The sequence below is a fragment of the Microcaecilia unicolor genome, chromosome 1 (assembly GCF_901765095.1).
Source record: "Microcaecilia unicolor chromosome 1, aMicUni1.1, whole genome shotgun sequence".
Taxonomy (NCBI): domain Eukaryota; kingdom Metazoa; phylum Chordata; class Amphibia; order Gymnophiona; family Siphonopidae; genus Microcaecilia; species Microcaecilia unicolor.
In genome coordinates, this window is record NC_044031.1 from 146,708,201 (window position 1) to 146,730,697 (window position 22,497).

Consider the following 22,497-nt stretch of genomic DNA (forward strand, 5'->3'; position numbering starts at 1 on the left):
ATCAGGCTCTAACTGTACAACTGAAGAATGTGTTTGATAAAATTGTTGATTTGATGAGACAGGCTAAGAGGTCTTTAAATGTTGCAATGACAGAAATAATGTATGTAGGTAGGACTCTGGACTCATCTCTACCAGCAATGTTTAAATATCAAGGTGAAAAAGTGATTATGAAGCCCTTTATCTATAGTTTGGGAGTTTTCCTAGATACCAATCTGACAAAGGAAAAACATATAGGCCATGTGATTTTGGCCTCTTTTTTTTTCAACTTCACGTGTTGAGCAAGCTGAAAGGTATGGTAAAACACCATCTGATTTTTGGATGATTGTACAGAGCTTGGTACCAACAAAGATTGATTATTTTAACTCTCTATTTTAGGGAATATCATCATCCTGAATCTAAGTTCTGCAGGTCATCCAAAACACAGCTGCACAACTGATCACTGGAATCTCAAGGTCTGAACACATTACTCCAACATTAAAAACATTACACTGGCTCCTGGTAACATACAGAGTTCAAGACTCCTTGTAATGACTCATCGATGTATATTTGGGAACGTCCAGCCTATTTTCAAAATACTCTGCAATCATATAAACCAAAATGAGCACTAAGATCTGAAATGTCCCATCAGCTCTGTTTACCTTCCTCTAAATCATATAAAGTCAAAACTGCTGGCCTTCTATATCGCTGCCCTATCTGCATGGAGTTTCTCTATTTGGACACCTGAGATCATGTGAAGATGTTCAACAATTCAAGTGGAAGTAAATACGCATCTGTTTATGAAAGCCTTATCTGATTGGCCTTCTTTCTTTTTCTCTGTTTTTTTCCTTGGTTAGAACCAGTCTAGTGATCATGTTTTAGCTTAATATGCTTAGTGATTGTTACGTGTTCAGACTATATACATGATATTGTTACCTGCCTTGGATAAAGACGGGATATAAATGTAAATAAATAGGCAGAGAAATACTGGAATGTTACTGGTGGCACCACTTGTTATACTGATGATGTTATCAGAATCTTCAAGTATCTGCCTCTATCTGCTAGTAAGGGGACATAACACATAGGTCTGTGCTGGTCTAGTAGGATAATAAGAAAAGGGGAGATTAAGAAGAAGACCATCCCAAATCCCTGGGAACAGCTTGTAAATACCAATAATCCTAGAAAAGTGCATTTCTTTTCTGAAGTGGGGACCGCACATGTAGCTTTTTGGCCCACCCTATTCCTGCTTCAAAGTATGCCCAGACTAGAGAATGACACAGGGACGGGGACCCACAGTAACCATAGGGATGGGGACGGGGACAAAGCTTACGGGGATGGGATGGGGGACAGATTCCATGGGGACAGGGTGGGGACGGGGCCTGGTTAATGAACTGGACTGTTATTTATGTTTAAGTGATGCAGACAACAATATTTTGATTTTTTTGGAAAAATAAGCAAACATGCTGGCCACAACTAACAAAATTTGTATGGGGGATCCTGTACATCCTACTACCAGCACATCTTCTAAGAAGACATCTTCTATTGCAGGAAGCACTGTGGAAGACAGGAGAGCTAGACTGAATCCTGAGATTGTTGATGATTTCTTAGTATCCACAGATTTAAAAAACCATAACAGTGCTTCATAGGGCATAGTTCTTCCCTCTAAGGCATACAGAATGGGTTGCATTTTGTACCCCTGGACATTTTAATAGGGTGGATTAGGATTCTTGGGGTACTAGAAATCAGCTACTGTTGGGGTTGGAAGGGTAGAGGGTGTAGTTGCACAGCATATTGTTCCTTTTATATTTTTAATAAAAAGATTTAAATATAAAATCATAATGTTTGAGGCTTCTGCAGATGAGGACAAAGCCCATGGGATGAGCAGGGATGGGAAACAGAACCTGCGGAGACGGGGCAGGGACGGAGAGAGAACCTGCGGGGCTGGGGCGGGGAAGGAGACAGAACCTGCGGGGACAGGGCAGGGATGGGGACAAACTTCATCCCATGTCATCCTCTAGCCCAGACCACTCCCTCTTAGCAAATGCAAGTATTCAAGTTTGGATGTGTATATCCTAATTTTTTTAATTGGAATTTAGATGGTTTATGCATGTCGAAATTGTGAATAGGGCTTCCAGAATGTGATCATCTTTATCTAGTCTGAAGGGTATTTATTTGAAAAAATATTACATATAAAAAGGTAAAGGTAGTCCCTATATGCAAGTACCAAGTCATGAACAACTTATGGGGACTTTTAATGTGGTTGTTTGCCATTGCTTCTACATTTGGGCACTCATTTACTGGCTGAAACTGGATGGATGGCTGCATTGTCTAGAAGCTGACTACCTGACAGGAATGCATGTGATTTGAACGCAGGTCATGGATATAGGTAAATGACCTACTGTTTGTACCACGAGGCATCTAGGGGTGAATTCTATATGTGGCACCAAGAAAAAACTGGCACTGAAAACAGTGCTGTTCTATAAGCCATGCTTAAAGTTAGGCGTGGTTTATAGAATAGCGCATATCCATGGGAATCATGCCTAACTGTTTGGTGTGTGCCTGTTTTGTACATTTGTACCAACTGAAGTGTGGTACAAATGTATGCACCTAAATTAGGCACAATTCCGTCTTATTCTATAACAATCCACATAAATGGTAAGAACGCCTCTGTTCCACCCATGACTCTCTTATTTCCGTACTCCCTTTTTTTTACTCAGGTGTAAAATTTAGGTGTGAATCCTGTACCTAAATTTATGCGCATATATTCAAATTAATATTGCCAATATTAGTGACAATAATTGCTTGTTAAAAAAAACAATTAGTGCTAATTAGCTCATTATGTAATTAAATTGGGCACAAATTGTGGACATGACCAAATTTGCATGTGCAATTTTTTGTGACTTTTTTAGAATTAAGGGGCTAATGTATGAACAGAGTTTCTAAAATGACCCACTTTTCCTGGTCTGAAGAGTATTTATTTAAAAATATATATATACTACATGAGAAGCCTCATTTTACATAGTAGGAAAGTGATTGCAATTGAGATGTGCTCATTTCTCATGGTATTTTATGAAAATGATCTGCCTACAAGCTGTGCATGAATATTGACAGCACGTGCAGTGGAAAAAAAGTCATTTTACAAATATACAAGGGAAAAACAACCAAGGAAATGCAATAACTATGCGTAATGGTACTTACATGTATGTCAGCCATTAAGCAAACCTATGCATATGAATGCTTCTAATTCAGGGGTTGCAATCTTTATTTATTTTCAGTGTGGAGGGGGACATAAAAAAAAAGAGGGATGAAGAGGATAACTCCCTTAATCACTTCTATAAAGAGATGGCCAAAAAATGAGCATACATGTGCCATTTCCTTATGAAATGGGACTGAACACGTAGATGTTTGACCCACCTAGGCCATGACCTAACCACACCTCCAATACAGTCCCTTAAATATCTACATTATGGACATCCACATGCAAACTGAGGCTTTTTCTAAAATTGACATTTATACATGCAAGTCCATTTTAACACCTAAATGTTGGGATTTTCAGATTGACATTGCAAATAAGGTTTCTAAAATAACCCTCTATACTTCTCAAGGTTTAAAAATGTACTTGTTTTGTTGCTTAGAAACATGGAAATATGGAAAATGTCTGACAGAAGATAAAGAATATATGGCCTATCCAGTCTGCCCATCCAAACCATCTACTATCCCTTCTTCTTCCTTAGAGATCCTATGTGCTTTCTCCTATACTTTCTTGAATGTAGTTATAGTCTTCATCTTTACCTCACTAGGAGGTTGTTCCACACATCCACCAGCCCTTTCCACTAAGAAGTATGGAGAAATTAAGTTCTACCTGCTAATTTGCTTTCCTTTAGTCCCTCCGGACTGACACAGATTGACTGATGAGTTGTGCACGCCTATCAGCAGATGGAGACAAAGAACACTGATTCTTGAGGGAGACAATAAGACCCTTGCTCAGCTCCTGCAAGTCTCAGTATTCACTTAACAAAGCAGAGGAAAAAGGAAGAAACCTGGCATCTGTGCACCGCCTTGTTCCCACAGCCACCTGTAGCTAAAAAGACAGACTCTGGCAATGACCTTTTTAAAAAAAATAGCTCCCCACAGAGACAAGAGCAAATGCAACGACCACAACCACAGACCAACTCATGAGAACGAACGGATACATCACAGGGAGGGATCTGGGCTGGTCCAGATGAACTAAAGGACAGCAAATTAGCAGGTAGGACCTAATTTCTCTTTCCATATCATCCTTCCGGCTGGACCAGAATGACTGATGGAAGGTGAAGGGAGAGACCCAAAAGTCCTGCATTAAGAACACCCTGACCGAAAACCACATCCTGACATGCTAGACATCCACTCTGTAATATCATACAAAGGAATGTCAGGATGACCAGGTTGACACTTTACAAATGTCCATCGAGACATAAGAGAATGTTCAACTCACGATGAGGCCTGCCCCTCATAGAATGAGCCTTAATTCCATCTGGAACAGACCTGCCCTCAAGAATATAAGTGGATCCAATTGCTTCATTAATCCACTGTGCAATAATACCTTAGATGCCTGAGGGACGACCCCACTATAGACGCCTCAGATCCACATTACATGGTCACTCAGTCATCCAGAGCCTCAAGGATCACAATACCTCCATGTCTTTGATTCACCGGATGACCAGACCTAACAGGGAGGAAACACGTAAAGGGAGACCCTCTGGCCAAGACTGGATTAGAGCATCCAAGCCCTCTGAGTCTTATTTTCTTTCTGAGACTGAAGAAACGATCCACCTTGTCATTCCCCAGGATGCCATGAGGTTCATCACTAGCAAGCCCCACTTGCAGGCTATGGCAGAGAATGCCTCAAAACTCAGACATCATCCTCCCAAATCCAAGGTCTGATGGCTGAGGAAATCCACCTAAATATTCTGAGCCCCCGCCACATGAGAGGCGAACAGATCCTCAAGGTGACTTTCTGCCCAACTCATGAAGACAGCCATCTCTTTCCGCCCAGAAGGTGACTCTTCATTTTACCCTGGACAAAACCTGCACCGCTCTGCCCTCAGGGAGACTTTGAAACTCACACATTGCCAATCGAATCGCTCTAGTCTCTAACAGATTGATGGAGCAACATGTCTCTGTCTTGGACTAAAGCCCTTGTGCTAACGACCCATACGTGGGTCTCCCCAGCCCCTGCGGACTGGCATCTGTAGTCACTTCTGTCCAGTGAGGAGGGGTCAAAAGGCACTCCTTTTGACAGGTTGATCTTCAGCAGCCACCACTTGAAACTCTGACACACCACACCTACTAAATGGCAACTTGACACCTGAGGAGTCTGACTGAGGTAACCACCAGGAGAGGAAAGACTGTTGGAGAGGCTTCATATGAGCCCTGGCCCATTTGCCTGCCTCTATGGCTACCACCATCAATCCCAAAACCTGAAGATAGTCCCTGGCACATGGAACTGGGTCGATGAAGCAACTCTCGAACCTGTCTATGGAGCTTGCATATCTGTGGTAACATAAGAAACACTCGGCCCTGAAGCATGTCAAAGGTGACTGCCAAATACTCCAAGAATTGCATTGGAAGCAAGTAGCCACCCAATCTAAGGACTTCCAAAAATCGAACCATGTGAGCAGCAACCTGACAGTTCTCCAGATATGACTGTGAATCAATCAGTCATCCAGGTATGGATGAACTAGATGTGGAGGGCAACCTCCACTACCACCATAATCTTTGTAAAGGTCTGAGGAATTGTTGACAGATCATTGATCTCCCAAATCTGTGAAGCAAAGGAACCGCTGGTTAAGCTGACGAATTGGGATATAAAGATAGGCCTCTGTCAAGTCCAGGGCAGTCAAGAAATCCACCCAAATGTACTGCCACTGAAGTGTCTCTATTTGGAACGAGGACACCCGAAGAGCCCGACTGGACACTTTTGATGTCCAGTATGGGATGAAAGATCCCTTCCTCTTTGCCACCACAAAATAGATTGAATATTGACCATCCTACTTTCGGGCTCCAAAACCAGGGCATACCGTCCACAGATGAATGATTCTGTTGAGGGTGTCTCTAATTGCCCTTGCTTTGCACAGGAGTGACAAAGAGACTAAAAAGGCATCCAGAAGAGCATGAGCGAACTGAACAGTGTAACCTTTGTGAATAATTTTGAGGACCCACTGGTCTGAGGTAATCTGGGACCACCTCCCAATAAAAATCTTGCAACCAAGCTCCTACTGCAATTAGAGGATGGTCCTGACACCTTCATTGTGTGGTGTGGTTCTGGGCCTGGGAGGCGACACCACCATCCTGGCCTCCATGCCTACCACCATAAACGGACTGAGAATGCTGGAAGAAATGTGACTTCTGAAAGTCAGTGCTTCTACCTGCCCGATAAAGTCTTGTATCATGCGCACACCCTCTACCAGCTGAAAACCCACTGCCTAAAGACCTGGCCGATCCTCCAAAAGGTGAGGCACCTTAAACTCTCCTAAACTCTTGACCAACTTATCCAACTCATCACCAAGCAATTCAGCTTGGCTTTAAGGCCGCATCTGCAGACCAACCACAAAGCCAGAGATCAATGAGCCATCACTCTAGGGCATAGACCTAGCAGACACCCAAAGCAAATCATAAAGCACAACTGACAAGGCTGACCTCATGTCAATCTACACCTATGTTTACTATGGGGCGCTATAGGTGCATTAGTGTTTGTAACTAGCGTAAATGGTTTACACGCGTTAAACACTAATGCACCTACAGAAATGTAGGTGTGTTAATTTTAAAAGCACATTAGAAATGCTAATGCACCTTAGTAAACATACCTCTTAGCCACTTCCCAATCCACAAGGGAAAAATTGTCTGAAGCCCTAATCAATACTCTCTCAGGCCACCTAAAATGTGTCCTGGCCAGAAAACTCCCGCAGATGGCCGCTTGCACTTCTAAAGCTGAAGCATCAAATAATGTTTCAAAAGCGTCTCCATATAGCAGTCCTGAGGTCCCTGAGAGTGTGCCTACATTTACAGTGCACCATTGTCTTTTTGGTAACTGCACACACTTCAGCGTCCATGGTCAGCGGCTAAGCAACTCCTTGTCCTGGTCCAGCACCAGGTAAAACTTATCAAGGGATCTGGCCAACTGGAACAGAGCATCCAAAACATCCCACTGAGCCTGAAGTATGTCCCTAATGTCTTCAAACATGGAAAAGGATCTGCCAGACCTGCAAATCCCTTCACCAAGGAGTCATCTTACATACCACTGGAGCCTCCTGCTCCTCCTCAAAGTAGGGGTCAAGGATACTAAAGATATCAGCTCCTACAAGTCTTCTTTATGAAACACTCTCACCACTGAGGGGTCCTCACCAGGATGCAAATCATCCTGAGAAGGAAAACTGCTTTCATCACCCTCAACTCCTTGTCCTCCAATGCCACTTTTCAAGGCCTCCCAAAAGGGACTCCAAGTCAAACTCCATGGGAAACTCCTACTGCCCCTCATCCCACATGACAGTGGACATATGGAGCCTGAGGAAGCACCCTGGAATGTCCCAGATCCACATCTGACAGAAGTTTGGACTGCTTAAACAAAACTCCTTATTCATCACAAGCACAAACACTGGAAGAAATCCCCCTCCCTCCCTCAGGGAGTCCTCCCTGCATATCTGAAGCATCTGACGCAGATGAAGGGGACCTACCACAAGAACGCAGGGATTGCTCTACTGCCACAGTCTGTGAATCCAAGATGGTGAAGTTTCCCATCAAAACCAGACTACTCTAGTGATTGAAGCTGACTCTGAAACTGAATCAGCTGACTCCAAAGCACCAGTCGCCTCCGCTGCAATGCAGATCTTACAAACCCCCAGCGGTGGTAAGCCACACTGGCAAACAGTACAACCTCAACTTTTCAGCCAGGGCACCCAAACTAGCACAGGCTCGAGACTCTGAGGGGAGCAGCCGTGATAAGTACTGCATGTACTCCTGACCAAAACAGTGCTCACAGGCATGTTCCTGTTTTATTTTTTCCAGTGGCTGTTCTGTGAGCTCTCCAAATGCCCTTCCCTTGAAGGGGTCGAGACCACAAATGGAGCAAAGTCCACCCAGGGCCCTCAGGCACCAAGGGAAAGCTTGGGGTTGAAAGGGGGAGGGACTCCGGCCACCCGAGTGCTGCACTCCCGAGGCAACAGAGAACCCCGTGGTCCTCAGTCTCTGCCAGCAAAACAAACCTAAATGCAGTGACCAGATGCAGGAAGAGAAAGAAAGGAACAATGAGAATCAAACCCTTATTCCCCCTGTCTTTTTTTTGTTGTTGTTAATCATCAATAACAAAGAAAGGGAAGATAGAAAGAAGAAACTCTGAGACAAGGGGCTTACCACACATACCACCTTTTGGAGATTGAGAATACTGGACTTGCAAGGGTCTGACCAGAGGTCTTATTGGCTCTCTCAAGAATCAGTGTTTTCAGTCTCCACCTGCTGATAGGTGGTTTACAACCCATCAGTCATTCTGCTCTGATCCAGAGGGATGCTAAGGAATTCCGTAGATTACTCTGAGTATATTCCCTTTTAACTTCATCCTATGCCTCCTATTTTCCAAAGCTTCCTTTCAGTTGAAAGAGACTTTCCTCCTGTGCATTTACGTCATAGAGGTAATTTAATCTCCCTCTCTCCTCTCAACATATTGAGATCTTTAAGTCTGGCTTTATGAAAGAAATCATTGACCATTTTAGTAGCTGCCCTGTGGACCAAATCCATCTTGTTCATATCTTTTTGAAGATGCAGTCTCCAGAATTCAACACCTCCTTTTTTCCTGATAGACATTCCTCTGCCTATTCAACCAATGCATCCTTCTGACTTTTACCAATGCCTTTTCTACCTATTTAGCCACCTTGAGACCATCAGTATGCAATCCCTATCAAGTCCTATTCTTCTGTCATGCACAGAAGTACTTCACCCCCTGTACTGTACCGTTCCCTTGGGTTTTTGCAGCCCAAATGCATGACCCTGCATTTTTTAGCATTAAATCTTTGCTGTCAATTCAAGACCATTCTTCAAGTATTGCTAAATCCCTCCTAGTGCTATCCAGACCATCAGGAGTGTTTGCCCTATTGCAGAATTTGGTATCATCTGCAAAGAAGCAACCCTTCCCGAGACAGCCCTTCTGCAATATCACTTACAAAAATATTAAAAGAATTAGACCAAGACCGATCCTTGAGGAACACCACTGGTAACATCTCTTTCATCAGAATGAACTCCATTTACCACTTTCCTTTGTTGCCTCCACTCAACCATTTTCTAACTTTAAAAATATAGGACATATTTGCATTTCATGTTAAGCAGCATTCACAAGCTACCACATTTTTGAAAAGTCACTCTTTAGATAAATATACAAGAGAAACAATGTTCAGACTGGACGTAGAGAGGCAGTGGGCTAATTAATAAACATAAAAAGCTTCTAGAAGTTTGAGTTGTCAATGCCTTGGTGCTTCATATCACTATTGATGCAAAAGCCCTTTCAACTATATATCTTTTCCTCTGCTATGACTATGCAACTTTGCCTGCTATCGCTTAAATGACTTTCCACATAATCTCTCCGCTGAGTTGCTGGATAAATGCAGCAGCCTCTTAAAAAATTCAGGATATCAGTGTAATTGTAAATTGATCTTTCTCTGTGGCAGGGGTCCAGGGGCACTCTGTATGCATGGAATAGACTTAGCCTTCTCTAACTTGTGTTCATGTATATGACAGATAAGCCCTTTGTCTAGATAATGTGCTAACCAATACAACTATATCAAAAAGCTGCTTCTCATACTATGTTAAAAGAAGTGCCTAGCTCATAAAAAATATGAACTTAATGTCTATTTCAAATGAATTAAATGAATAATTTCTAAAATAAATTAAAAGGAAGAAGCCATTTCATCATCTCTGTCCTATTGAAATACTATATTTCAAAGTTATCTTGCTATATTCTTTACAAAGTGACCCACCAATATAGCAAATGCTTTCATCATCATATACCAAGAAATGGCACTGTGCAGAAACACGTGATCCCGTCTGACTACTCTGTGTTTCTGCTGAACATTTGAAAGTACAAAATGATGCTGCCACACAGAAGCTCTGCTGTTTTGTTCACAGCAGCCAATCCTTCTAGTTCAATAATATAGAATGACTTTTCTTGCTAATTATATTTAATCTATCCACGGCCATCCTACAAATGAACAGAGTCCAGAATGATGGGCAGTTAATATGTTATTTCCATGTAATTATCCAAAAAAATGGATTTCTTTTGTGGAAAATGAAGCTAAGCAGATATGCCACAACCATTAAATTACACACATAACTCAACTAAAGACACAGTATAATAAATAATCCATCTTCTGACAATGGACCCATATAACCCACTTTCCTTTGGCTCCTTGCTTATGAAATCTGGCATCACTTGCTAATCTCTCATTAGCTTCCCACGTCCTATATATTTACCAAATCAAAACCCAGCATACCTAATGCCACACCAATTTGCATGCATCGTGGGAACAATTACATGTCATCTCTAGAAGAATATATCCAAAGCAACGTTTCTATATATTCGTGTTGTTGACAGGAAATAAAGTGGGTTTGAATGGCATTTTCATCTTTGCATGCACACACAAATGTCTGCATGTATACTAAAAATATAGATTTACATTTCCAAATATATCAGTGATTTTCAGATTTTTCTTTTGTGCTTTCACATTCTATTTTTTAACCAGAAACTTTAAATATAAATACACTATAATACTTCTGATGACATTCTCACAATAAAGAAATAAAATCTGGACAAGCATAAGACATCATCAGTATCTTACTATTAGACATTCCCGTGAAGAAATAGGAATAAGAAACTCAGTTGTGCTTACCGGTCTTCCATAGATATACAATTTTTGTTTCAAGTTCACTCTGTGCCTTAGCTATCCCGATTCCAATAAGAAGAACCATAAGCGACCCCAAGCACCGGGCAGAAACAGCAAAACCCCCTGGACCAGCAGATAAAACTGTGCCTGCCTCTCTTTGCCCCATGCCTTCAGCGGGTCCGTTGTGGTGTCTCAGTCAGTAACACAATGCATAACCCTGGTTTAAGTAATTTCTTCCCTTCAGTGCTTCTTCACATGTGGAAGAGGCTGGAAATCTGTTTTCCAGCTATTGTGCATGCCAGCTCAGAAGGAAAAACTGTTTAACACCAGGGAACAATAGAGTCCTTGGCGGCTGCAGTGGCCGCTGCTACAGTTAAAGCTACAGCGAGTGTGATTGTTGCTCCTCTCTTTCCATTCAGTGGTTAGTGGCAGTTTTCCATCAGCTGAGAGAGACAGCTGTCCGCAGGGGGCTCCAGCTGACTGAGCAGGTTATCTTGCTTTGGGAGGCAGCAGCAGTAATTTACACCAGCTGGAGAGAGAGAGACAGAGACAGAGAGGATAAATGTATTAAAGGTTAGAATTCCAGCACAGAAATCAGGTGCTTCCTATTTACAGTTTCACATCCAGAAAAATGCAGGCATTGACAAAGGCTAACAGAAGAACGACTGAGATCCTTTCAAATGAACAGTACTGTGTTAGATGCATAGATCAGCATATTTTACATATTTCATGTCCTTGACTTGACTTTAACAAGGTTGTATATTCCAGGGGTGTCCAGTCCCTGTCTAACAGGGCTGCAACACAGATGGGTTTTCAGGATTCCCCCAATAAATATGCATGAGATCTATTTGCATGTATTGTTTCTATTGTATGCAAATAGATTCATGAATATTCATTGTGGAAATCCTGAAAACCTGATTGGGCCGTGGCCCCCAAGGGCTGAAGTTGAATATTCCATCTTTTGGGGGGGGGGGGGGATTTTTTGCTCACACCTTTTTAGTAGCTCAAGGTGAGTTACATTCAGGTACACTGGATATTTCTCTGTCCCTGGAGGCTCACTATCTAATTTTGTACCTGAGGCAATGAAGGGTTAAGTGACTTACCCAAGATCACAAGGAGCAGCAGTGGGATTTAAAAGGGTCACCTCTGGATGTGAAGACTGGTGCTCTAACCACTAGCTACTCCTAATCAAAGGCACAAAATACTCATATTCCATACTGGGAAATTTTCAAACCATTTAGCCCGTTATTTACAGTAACAAAAGCATACCGCTGAGTCTCTAACTGGAGGAATTGCAAAAATGATAAAGTTGGAATTGTAGTTACAAATATTGTGCATGCACCATAGAGTTATGCACAAGTGATTTTTTTCTGGTGATGAAACATATGCCCTGATGCTGGCACAATATATATATATTTTTTTTTGCATAATAATAATTTTACAATTCCAACGGGTAAATATGGCCTTTTACTCTGTTCAAAAATGTTGCAGCATTGAGGCTGTCTTACGTGCAAACTAGAGGAGCTGGTCATGATCAGCAAAGAAGCATGACTACTACCTTGGACCAAAAAATGGCCATATGCTGGCTCCTGCCCATGGGGCTCCCTTTCCTCCATAAATTGTTGTTTCTTATCATTGCACTTATGGGCAAATGTAAAGGCAGAAGCAATTATCTGACCTCCTATTCTCAAATAAGGGCCTATGGATAGACATATTTGTTGCAGCATTGGCAGCACCTCATCAGCTGACTTGGCAGCTAGGAGGATTTCTCTCAGCTCCAGTGGTCAGACCATGCCTCTTCCACCTATAATTAATGACTCTATTTGGGGACCTTCTTGAAAACCTATTGCCCTAGATAGGAAAGAAGCATTGGAGTAAGCTTCCTTTACTTCAACACCTCAGGCTGCCGCTGTCCCCAAAATTGTGGTTATGCCAGCTGCTATAGAATTGTCTTCAGTTTTATCTAACTCAACACAAGAGGTTACTTTGGCTGACATTTGAAACATGATTACTAGGACTGAAAATCTATTGCAAATCACTGTTTCTCAGTTGTGCTCTTTTACATTGGACTGTGCTGCTAATTTTCAAGATCTTGACCAGAAGGTTGATTCCGTGAGCACAAAATTAGTATGATTAGCTTTAGTATCGTAGCAATGTTATATGAATGTTCGAATTATGTGCTTATTAGATATTCCATCACTATTATGCTCACATCGTATAATATGTCTGTTATTTAAATTTCAGTGCTGTTAAACGTGTGTGTTTTCATGGTAGTCCAGGATTAGGTTTCAATTTGCTGTTTTCAGTTTTCGTCATTCATTGTATTTTGTTTATACTTGTACAGTTTTACTATGTTATGCTGTTAACAAAATTGTAACTTTGATGTTAAAACTATACCTACTATACACTGCTTTGGGTGAATCTCTTCATAAAGGTGGTTAACAAATCCCAATACATATATAAATAAATAAAATTAACTGCTTTGATGATTCAGACTCAGGGGCCGAAGCACATAGCTTACCGTGCTAGCAACGTCTGATTTAGACTGGTTCTAGCCAGCTTAGTGTTCACGTTATTCAGCGAGTAATGCACAAAGGGGTTTTGTGTCAACCTTACCATTCACAGTAGCAGCCAATGATAATCCTATGCAAATGTATTAAAACAAGCTGATTAGTAATATATTGAGCATTCCAAGCGATGTACAGAAAGGAGCACCTACTTTTAACATGTGAAAATTTTCCAGGAGGTCTGGAGCTGATGGCGACCTCTTGGTGGAGCAGTCTGCTGTGATATTTTAATAATAGTTGCACGTGTGTGCTAAATATGCCATGTGCTTGTGTCCCACATGTAACAGCACTGTGAAAAAGTCATGGTACAAAAAATAAAAGACCAAAGCACATTATGGAGGCATGTCCCATTGCACCTGCAGCTGGATGCACATATAAACAATAAACCCCCAGGGCATAAAAGGTGTTGTGGAACCCTCAAAAAGAAACTGTAAAAAAAATGTCATGGAATTTTTTTAAAGAACTGAAGCTGTTGTGGAGGTGTTCAACAGCATACGCAGTTGTGTTCCTTCCTTGGGTATGCGTATAGCATCAACGCTTAGCAAGTGACTATTCTATGCATATGCTAGGTCAGGGGTAGGCAACTCCGGTCCTTGAGAGCCGCAGGCAGGTCAGGTTTTCAGGATATCCACAATAAATATACAGGAGATAGATTTGTAAGCACTGCCTCCATGGTATGCAAATCTATCTCCTGCATATTCATTGTGGATATCCTGAAAACCTGACCTGCCTGCAGCTCTCGAGGACCAGAGTTGCCTACCCCTCTGCTAGGTGCTTTCTCTACCAAGCTGTTTGCTGAAATTGCATGCAGCTCATTTGCATGTGATTCCTTTGAGCATCACTCGCTATTTCAAAATCGGTAACTTCAAATGTGGATCTAAACGCGTATGGTTTTTAACGGTGACTTTTAAGCATCGGCCCTCACTCCCTATGCTCTGGGGGGAAGGAAGGTGGTTATTGGTGGTTAAAGATAATTTGACTGTATATTCTAAATTGGAAAATATGGAGAATGCATTGAGGGTTAAAACCCCCATGTCCTGAATTTTCCATAAACACGTTTTCTTTATTCATCAATTATTTAAAAAACATTTTACAGAAACATTAAGGATTGAGAATTCTGATAAAATCTTAAGCTGAATACTTATTCACATTGGGTTGGCATCTTGTGGAATCTGAGACTGATGGGGGATTAAAAAGAGTAAAGGAGATGCAATCTCTTAATGTGTCCAAATTTCTGGAAGATTCTAAAGACACTGTTCCAGCTCGTTCTAATCTTAGTCTCTTTTTCTTCAGAGAAGGATAAGCTAAGGGTATTGAAATTATTTTTTCAGAAAAAAAGATGTTTTGTTTGTGGTCAAAAATTGCCTGTTTTCCTTAATATGTTTTATTACACAGATGTAACATAAAACATTTCTTTCCCTTAAAACTAAAGTTCTGGCTATAGGGCAACTACCTTTAGTAAATTTCCTTGTTCGGTTTTGGAGTGGTCTAGTAATTGGAGACATATCTGGAAGGGAAAGGTTAGCATACTGGGTTTTGGGGTTAATGGTATCATAACATTATTGGCCCTGAAGCAAGATTCTGATATAATTCCCAATGTCCTCTTAATTCTCATTATAAGTTGTCTTATAAAGTTCTTATTATTTCTAGTTTTTCTTTATTATTGCTTATATCTTTCTGAGGAAATTTATTCATTTTCCTTTTTGTTCTAGTTCATAAACAGGCTAAAAAATTGATAATAATAGAATATCAGCGTAACTGACATTGGTGCTGCAGTTACATCAGCCACAGATCTGGCATACTTATGGGCACCCAAGTGAAGCAAAGGTGTGCAAGACTTACAATACTCTGTAAGTTATATACTTCAGTAGCAGCCCCACCCGTGACCCTTTCATGCTCTAACCATGTGAATGCCCCCTTGCATTTACACACTATTGGGCTCATTTTCGAAAGAGAAGGACATCCATCTTTCAACGTAAATTGGAAGATGGACGTCCTTCTCTCAGAAACGTCCAAATCGGTATAATCGAAAGTCGATTTTGGACATCCACAATTGCACTCCATTGCAGGAATGGCCAAAGGTCAAGGGGGCGTGTCGGAGGTGTAGCGAAGACAGAACTTGGGCATGCCTAACACTTTGACGTCCTTGACCCATAATGGAAAAAAAGAAGGACATCCCTGACGAACACTTGGACATTTTCACCCGGACCTGTTTTTCTTATGACTAAGTCACAAAAAGTTGCCCAAACTGACCAGATGACCACTGGAGAGAATCGGGGATGACATCCCGTTACTCCCCCAGTGGTCACTAACCCCATGCCACCCTCAAAAAACGTCTTTAAAAATATGTTGTGCCAGCCTTGATGCCAGCCTCAGATATCATACTCAGGTCCGTGACAGCAGTATGCAGGTCTCTGGAGCAGTTTTAGTGGGTGAGTGCACTTCAGACAAGCGGACTATTCACCATCCCCCCCACCTGTTACATTTGTGGAGGAAACAGCGAGCCCTCCAAAACCCACCAGAAACCCACTGTACCCACATCTAGGTGCCCCTCTTCACCCATAAGGGCTATGGTAGTGGTGTACAGTTATGGGTAGTGGGTTTTGGGGAGTGGGTTGGGGGCTCAGCACACAAGGTAAGGGAGCTCTGTACCTGGGATCAATTTATGAAGTCCACTGCAGTGCCCCCTAGGGTGCCCGGCTGGTGTCCTGGCATGTCAGGGGGACTAGTGCACTAGAAATGTTGTCTCCCCATTTCTGACATGGACATCTTTGGTTTCGAAAATCGCTAAAAATCAGAAACGTCCATGTCTAGGGACGTCCATCTCTAAGGACGACCATATTTAAGAATTTGGACGTCCCTGACGGTATTTTCAAAATGAAAGATGGATGTCCATCTTGTTTCGAAAATACAGGTTTCCCTGCACCTGGATCGGGACATTTTACAAGGACATCCAAATCGAAACATGGATGTCCCTTTCGAAAATGCCACTCCACGTGGGTCTTTTACTAAAGCTTAGCTCGAGTTATCTGCAGCAGGGCTCATAGGAATAAAATGGCCCTTGCTGATGATAACTCGAGCTAAGCTTTAGTAAGAGACCCCTATGGCCCTTATTCTAAAAGCTCAATTCATGTTTTAGACACCGTCTTGTTTTGAGTGTTTTGTTTTTGGTTTCCTTATTGGTGTTGTATTTTATAACTTGAACAAAATTAATCAAAGGTCAAGGAAAAAAAATACTTCAGTGACTTCTTCTGGCCAGAAACTGTGCCAGACAGTCTTACACAGAGCACACACCAGTCAGAAAAAACTCCTTGTCATCAATCTTTTTTTTTTAGGTTTTTTTTGTTTATAATTTTCTGTTTTTCAAATACAATCTATGTCAGAAACAGTGTCCATATTTCAAAGATGATCACAAAACTCAGTCAACAAATCTTGCCAGTGCAACTTATCTTAAACCCGCAAAAGCTCAAATATGTTATCATATCTGTGTGTGTGCTTTGAAGCCGCTCAAGATTATTTCTCCTGAAGAAGCATTTTGCTGGGAAACAGACAGCTCCATTGAGATTTAGATGTAAATGACCTTATCTAAACATGTAATCCTTTTAAAATCAACTCCTTAAACAAAATCTGCCAAAGTACCTAAAGAACAAATTAGCCCTCTATATACCTTTGAGGATGGGCGTTTTGTTGGTGTTCCAAAATTTACACGTGCAGTTATAGAATATGGCCCTCTGGGCCTAAATCTATGTGCCAGGATTTACACCATGTTTTCATTGGAGTAAACGGAGGTGCATAGATTTAGGTGCTACAATTGCCACCTAAGCGTATTCTACATGCCACACCTAAATCTAGACACGGATTATAGAATACATTTAGGCGTAAATGTATTTTGCATGGATATAGAATCCCCACTTAATGTATATGCTGGCTGACTGATTATCAATTCAATCCTTATCTAGAAAACACAGAAAAATACAGGCACAAAGATCATATGGCCTATTCAGTCTGCCTAACCGTGACATTTACTATCCCTTCCTCTCACATAGAGATCCTATGCATTTGTCCCAAGCTTGCTTGAATCTAGATACAGTCTTCATCTCCACCACCTACACCGGGAGGCTGTTCCATGAATTTGCCATCCTTTCTGTGAGGAAGTATTTCCTCAGGTTTCTTTTGAGTCTGTCCCCTTTCACCTTCATCATACGCTCCTTTGTTCCAGAGCTCCCTGGACTAGTTTGCTGCACACCGTGTAACTAAGACTAGTTCCTCCTATCTTATTCAACTATGCATATAACTAGCCACCCAACAGTTTATCCTAATTACTTTGTCTTACCCAACTTGTTTGTCAATTTCTCAATTGTACTTGCCATCTTCAACATAAGAACATAAGAATAACCATACTAGATCAGACCAATAATCCATCCAGCCCAATATCCTGTTTCCAACAGTGGCCAATCCAGGTGACAAGTACCTGGCAGAAACCAATTAGTAGCAACATTCCATGCTACCAATCCCAGGGCAAGCAGTGGCTTCCCTCATGTCCATCTCAATAACAGACTATGGACTTTTCCTCCAGGAACTTGTCCAAACCTTTTTTAAACCCAGATACACTAACCACTGTTACAACATCCTCCAGCAAAGAGTTCCAGAGCTTAACTATTTATTGAGTGAAAAATATGTCCTTCTATTTGTTGGCTGCCTAATAAGATGTTTCATTGTATTGCACTGACATTATGAGCATCATATACATTTTATTTGATTGTTCTAATGTGTGCCTATTCAGGTGTGTAACTTGTACTGTATAGACATGGGTGTTAATCATATCAATGTTATTTACATATTTAATGTGTGCCTATTAAGGTGCTTCATTTCTAGTTGTGCTAACATTGTGTATATCATATCTATGCTATATGAATGTGATTCTCTTGCTGTCTGTTATGATGTATCATTTGTAGTCTGCTGATATTTATCATATTTCTTCATATGATTGTTGCACTATGCTGTTTCACTGTGTATATTTCTGATAATATAGCATGTTACACTCATTTGTAGAATTCAATTTGCTATCTCCAAGTTCACTTCATTGATTGTATTTATGCTTATGTTTGATCATTTCAATATTTGCTGCTTAATAAAACTGTAAATTTTGTCATGTTGTACTTGCTGTACACTACCTTGAGTGAATTGCTTCATAATGGCGGTCAATAAATACTAAGCAATAAACAAACGCTATAGCGTGGACTCATGCAATAACCTGTTTAATGTGGCATTTTTGAGGGTGTGGTTGAGAAGGGATTTATATGTATGGTCATACGGTTGAAAATTCAAGCATTTAGCAATACCTATTAGGACCTAGAACAATTGTAACTTTTTTTTGCTGTAGTAATATTCAATTAACACGATAATAGTCTATCGCTTGAGAGCGCTAGCTTAAAGTCCTGGATAAGGTTCGCTATCAATTGTTACAATACAATCAATAATTTGATCTGAGGGGGGGAATTTTTAAGTCTCAAATATTCACCTGGGCGTCAATTACTATTTACACTCTATTTTCAAGCGTGTTGCCCTGTGGTGTCAGCATGTAATCATTGTCTCAACCCCTCCTACCAAATTCCCTTTTTTTGTAAATTCTATTTTGTTAATGTTTTTAAAATTTTTGTAATTTTTTGAAATTTTTTTCTGTTACAATACTTGATTGTGCTTCTTGACGAAACTCTCTTCAACAGATCGTGGTAAGTCAATTGAAGAGCTGCACCAAGACAGCATTGCTGCATCAAGACAGCAGAAGAGCTATATTAAGACAGCATTAGCAAAAGAAGTTATATCAAGATAATATCAGCACTAGTCACAACTTCAGCTGTATTAAGCCTGTATCAGCAGAAGACATGATCGACCTCTTGACAAAGCAGCCTGCGAAATGGGTTTCTGTCGGGCTCTGTGTGGCCGATGATTATCTCTAAATACAGATACGTTTCACCGAATCTGATGCTTTATTATAATTGTCATCATAAAAGTACCATGTTTGATGTTTATTATAATGTGCCATCAGAAAAGTACATTGCATATAGAGGCATATGACAGTTGAAGAGAGTTTCGTCAAGAAGCACAATCAAGTATTGTAACACAATAAATTTCAAAAAATTACAAAAAAAAAAACATTAACAAAATAGAATTTACAAAAAAAGAGAATTTGGTAGGAGGGGGTTGAGTCAATGATTACATGCTGACACCGCAGGGCAACACGTTCGAAAATAGAGTGTAAACAGTAATTGACGGTCAGGTGAATATATGAGACTTAAAAATCCCCACCTTAGATCAAATTATGATTGTATTGTAACAATTGGTAGTGAACCTCTGACTATCCAGGACTTCAAGCTAGTAATATTCAAAGCAGAGCTTACACAGAGAAAAGTGTCCATATATTTTACTACTCTGTGTACAATTATAAAATTGTCCCACAAATGCTTTCTCTGTTATACTTGTTCAGACATTTTAGGTTTTTTTATTATTATATTATATTGGTCCTCATCTCTTTTTTCTACTTTATTCTTGTCAGTTGTCTTGGCTCTTTTTTCAGGGTGTCCTATTTTCCACTTCTTCTCTCTCCTTCACTCTTTGGCAATTCTTTTTTTTTTCACTTTACAGAGTTAGCTATATTTCATCCCATTTTCCCCCTACAGTTCTACCTGTGTCAGCTCTACCCTTCTCCAGTTTTTCCCCATTGCCTCACTTTACCCTCAACTTCACCATCTGACCCCTTGTCCCACTTTTAATAGCTGCCTTCTTTCTTGCATGACCAGCAGGAAAAAGGAGGTGATAGTGCCATTGTATAAGTCTCTGGTGATGCCTTATTTGGAGTACTGCGTGCAGTTCTGGAGACCACACCTACAGAAAGTTATAAACAGGATGGAGTCGGTCCAGAGGGCGGCTACGAAATTAGTAAGTGGTCTTGAATGCAAAAATTATAGGGACAGGCTTATGAACCTCAACATGTATACGCTGAAGAGAGGAGGGAGAGAGGAGACATGATAGAAATGTTTAAACATCTCAAGGGCATTTATGTACAGGAAGAGAGCCTTTTTCAAATGAAGGAGAGCTCTGGAATAAGGGGGCATACAACAAAGTTAAGAGGGAATAGGCTTAGGAGTAACCTAAGGAAGTATTATTTCACAGAAAGGGTGGTGGAGGCGTGGAATAGCCTGCCGGTGGAGGTGGTGGAGTCGAGGACTGTTCCAGAATTTAAAAAGGCGTGGGATAAGCATGTGGGATCGCTTAAGAACAGGAAGAATTAGGGGTTACAGAGGATGGGCAGACTGGATGGTCATATGGCCTTTATCTGCCATCAAGTTTCTATGTTTCTCTCAAACACTTGCTCGCCACCATTTCTTCCTCCTCTTTCTCTTCCCTGCTCTCATTTTCTACCATCACCTTCCACTCTCTCTCCCTCACTTTCCAGCCTCCTCTCGTCTTCTCACCTTCCACTCTCCCATATACCTCTCCTTCACCTTCTAACACTCTTAACTTTCCAGCTCAAAACTTATTTTTCTCCTTCTTCTTCTTTTCTTTCTCTTCTTCTTCTTCTTCCTCTTAATTCACTCCTTTACTAAAAAAAAACCTTTGAAAAATGCAGGAGAACCAGGTCTGGTTGCAGACTGCATGGAGAAACACAAGGTACAAACTAATGTTGCTGGAATTTTAGATTGGACATGGCTGTAGCTGGACACAAGAAGGGGGCTGCTAGGTGAGGATCTTTTATGTTGGGGTTTAAGGAAGGAAACAAAACACCAACCATCCTGGATAAGGGCTGATATATAATAGTCCCACTGGGAGGGGGATATCCTTTGCAGTGTAAATAGGAATAATTGGGCACACTGAATGCCATAAGGGACCCTTTTACCAAGCAGCACTAAACAGTGGCCTGCAGTAGCCCCAACGCAGGTCTTTCCCGCAAGTTGAGGCCACTTTTAGCGCTGTCGATAAAAGGCAGCTTTTCTAATTTTCCAATAATGACCATGCACTCATTTCAACCTGAAACTGTGCACAACTGTGTACTCTTGTGGTACAATCACAATGAATTCAAGTAAGTTTTTTTAGAATTTGTTCAGGAGGAAAAGACCTCAGAAGCCTATCGAGCTCAGTGCAGCAGTACAGACAATTTTTTAAAGCACTTAGCAGGCACTATGCTCAATCATTGGTCAAAACACCTCCATTTTTTTCTTTTTTGTAATCTTGCAGTCAAAATAACAAACACAATTATCAAACATTTAAGCAAAACGTCCAACACTTAGCTTAATGCAGGGACTTGACTGCTTCTGTCTTCAGTTTATTCTTGCATACCTGTGCAACATTTTGCGTATGAAGTGATCTTTCATGCACTAATTTCTCCATTAGCTTGTGGCCATTAGTGCGTGAGCCTCTACCACCACCAATTTTGTAAGTGGTAAGGGTTCACATGCTAACCACATGCTAATGGTAAGAGCACAGCGCTGTAACTATGCTAACTGATTAGCGCGGTATAGGGCCCTTTTACTAAGCTGCATTAAAAAGGTGCCTGCATTAGCGTCAGTGTATGTTTTTCATGTGCGCTGAGGCTCTCTTTTACCGTGTGGCCATTTCAGGGGAGCACCTACCACCACCCATTGAAGTGGTGGTAAGGTGTCCCCTGCTGCCCAATTACCACTGAGTAAGCACCAGCGCTACAAAAATAGAAAATATTTCTGTAGCACTGGAAGTGGTGTGCAGTGGGGGGGTGGGAACTACCACCAAGCTCCTGCAGTAGCCTGGCGGTAGTTTCGGAATCGCGATTGGTAAGCCCGCGTTGGGCTTACCTTCGCTTAGTTAAAGGTCCCCTATATGTCTACTCTCTATAATCTGCCCCAGCATTAAAAAAATAAAATATATTTTTTTAGTGCATGGGAAGTGCACGCAGATGCTAAATTACCACAGGATGCCTGAGCGTGCCCCATGGTAAGGCTTTTTAAGTTGTGCTAAGCACATGTTATTGCTTACCATAGCTTAACTCACATTGAGCTACTCTGAAAAGGTGTGAG

The 22,497-nt window shown here is 41.2% G+C and overlaps 1 protein-coding gene across 1 annotated transcript in view; it reads right to left on the reverse strand.

Moving 5' to 3' along the window:
* THSD7A (thrombospondin type 1 domain containing 7A) overlaps positions 1–11,367 on the reverse strand; it is a 510,747-nt gene extending 499,380 nt beyond the window's left edge. Inside the window, 1 exon segment of the mRNA XM_030201155.1 lies at positions 10,887–11,367. Within this exon segment, the coding sequence (XP_030057015.1) occupies positions 10,887–11,046 (160 nt within the window). The 5' untranslated portion in view covers positions 11,047–11,367.
* Positions 11,368–22,497: the final 11,130 nt, after the last annotated feature.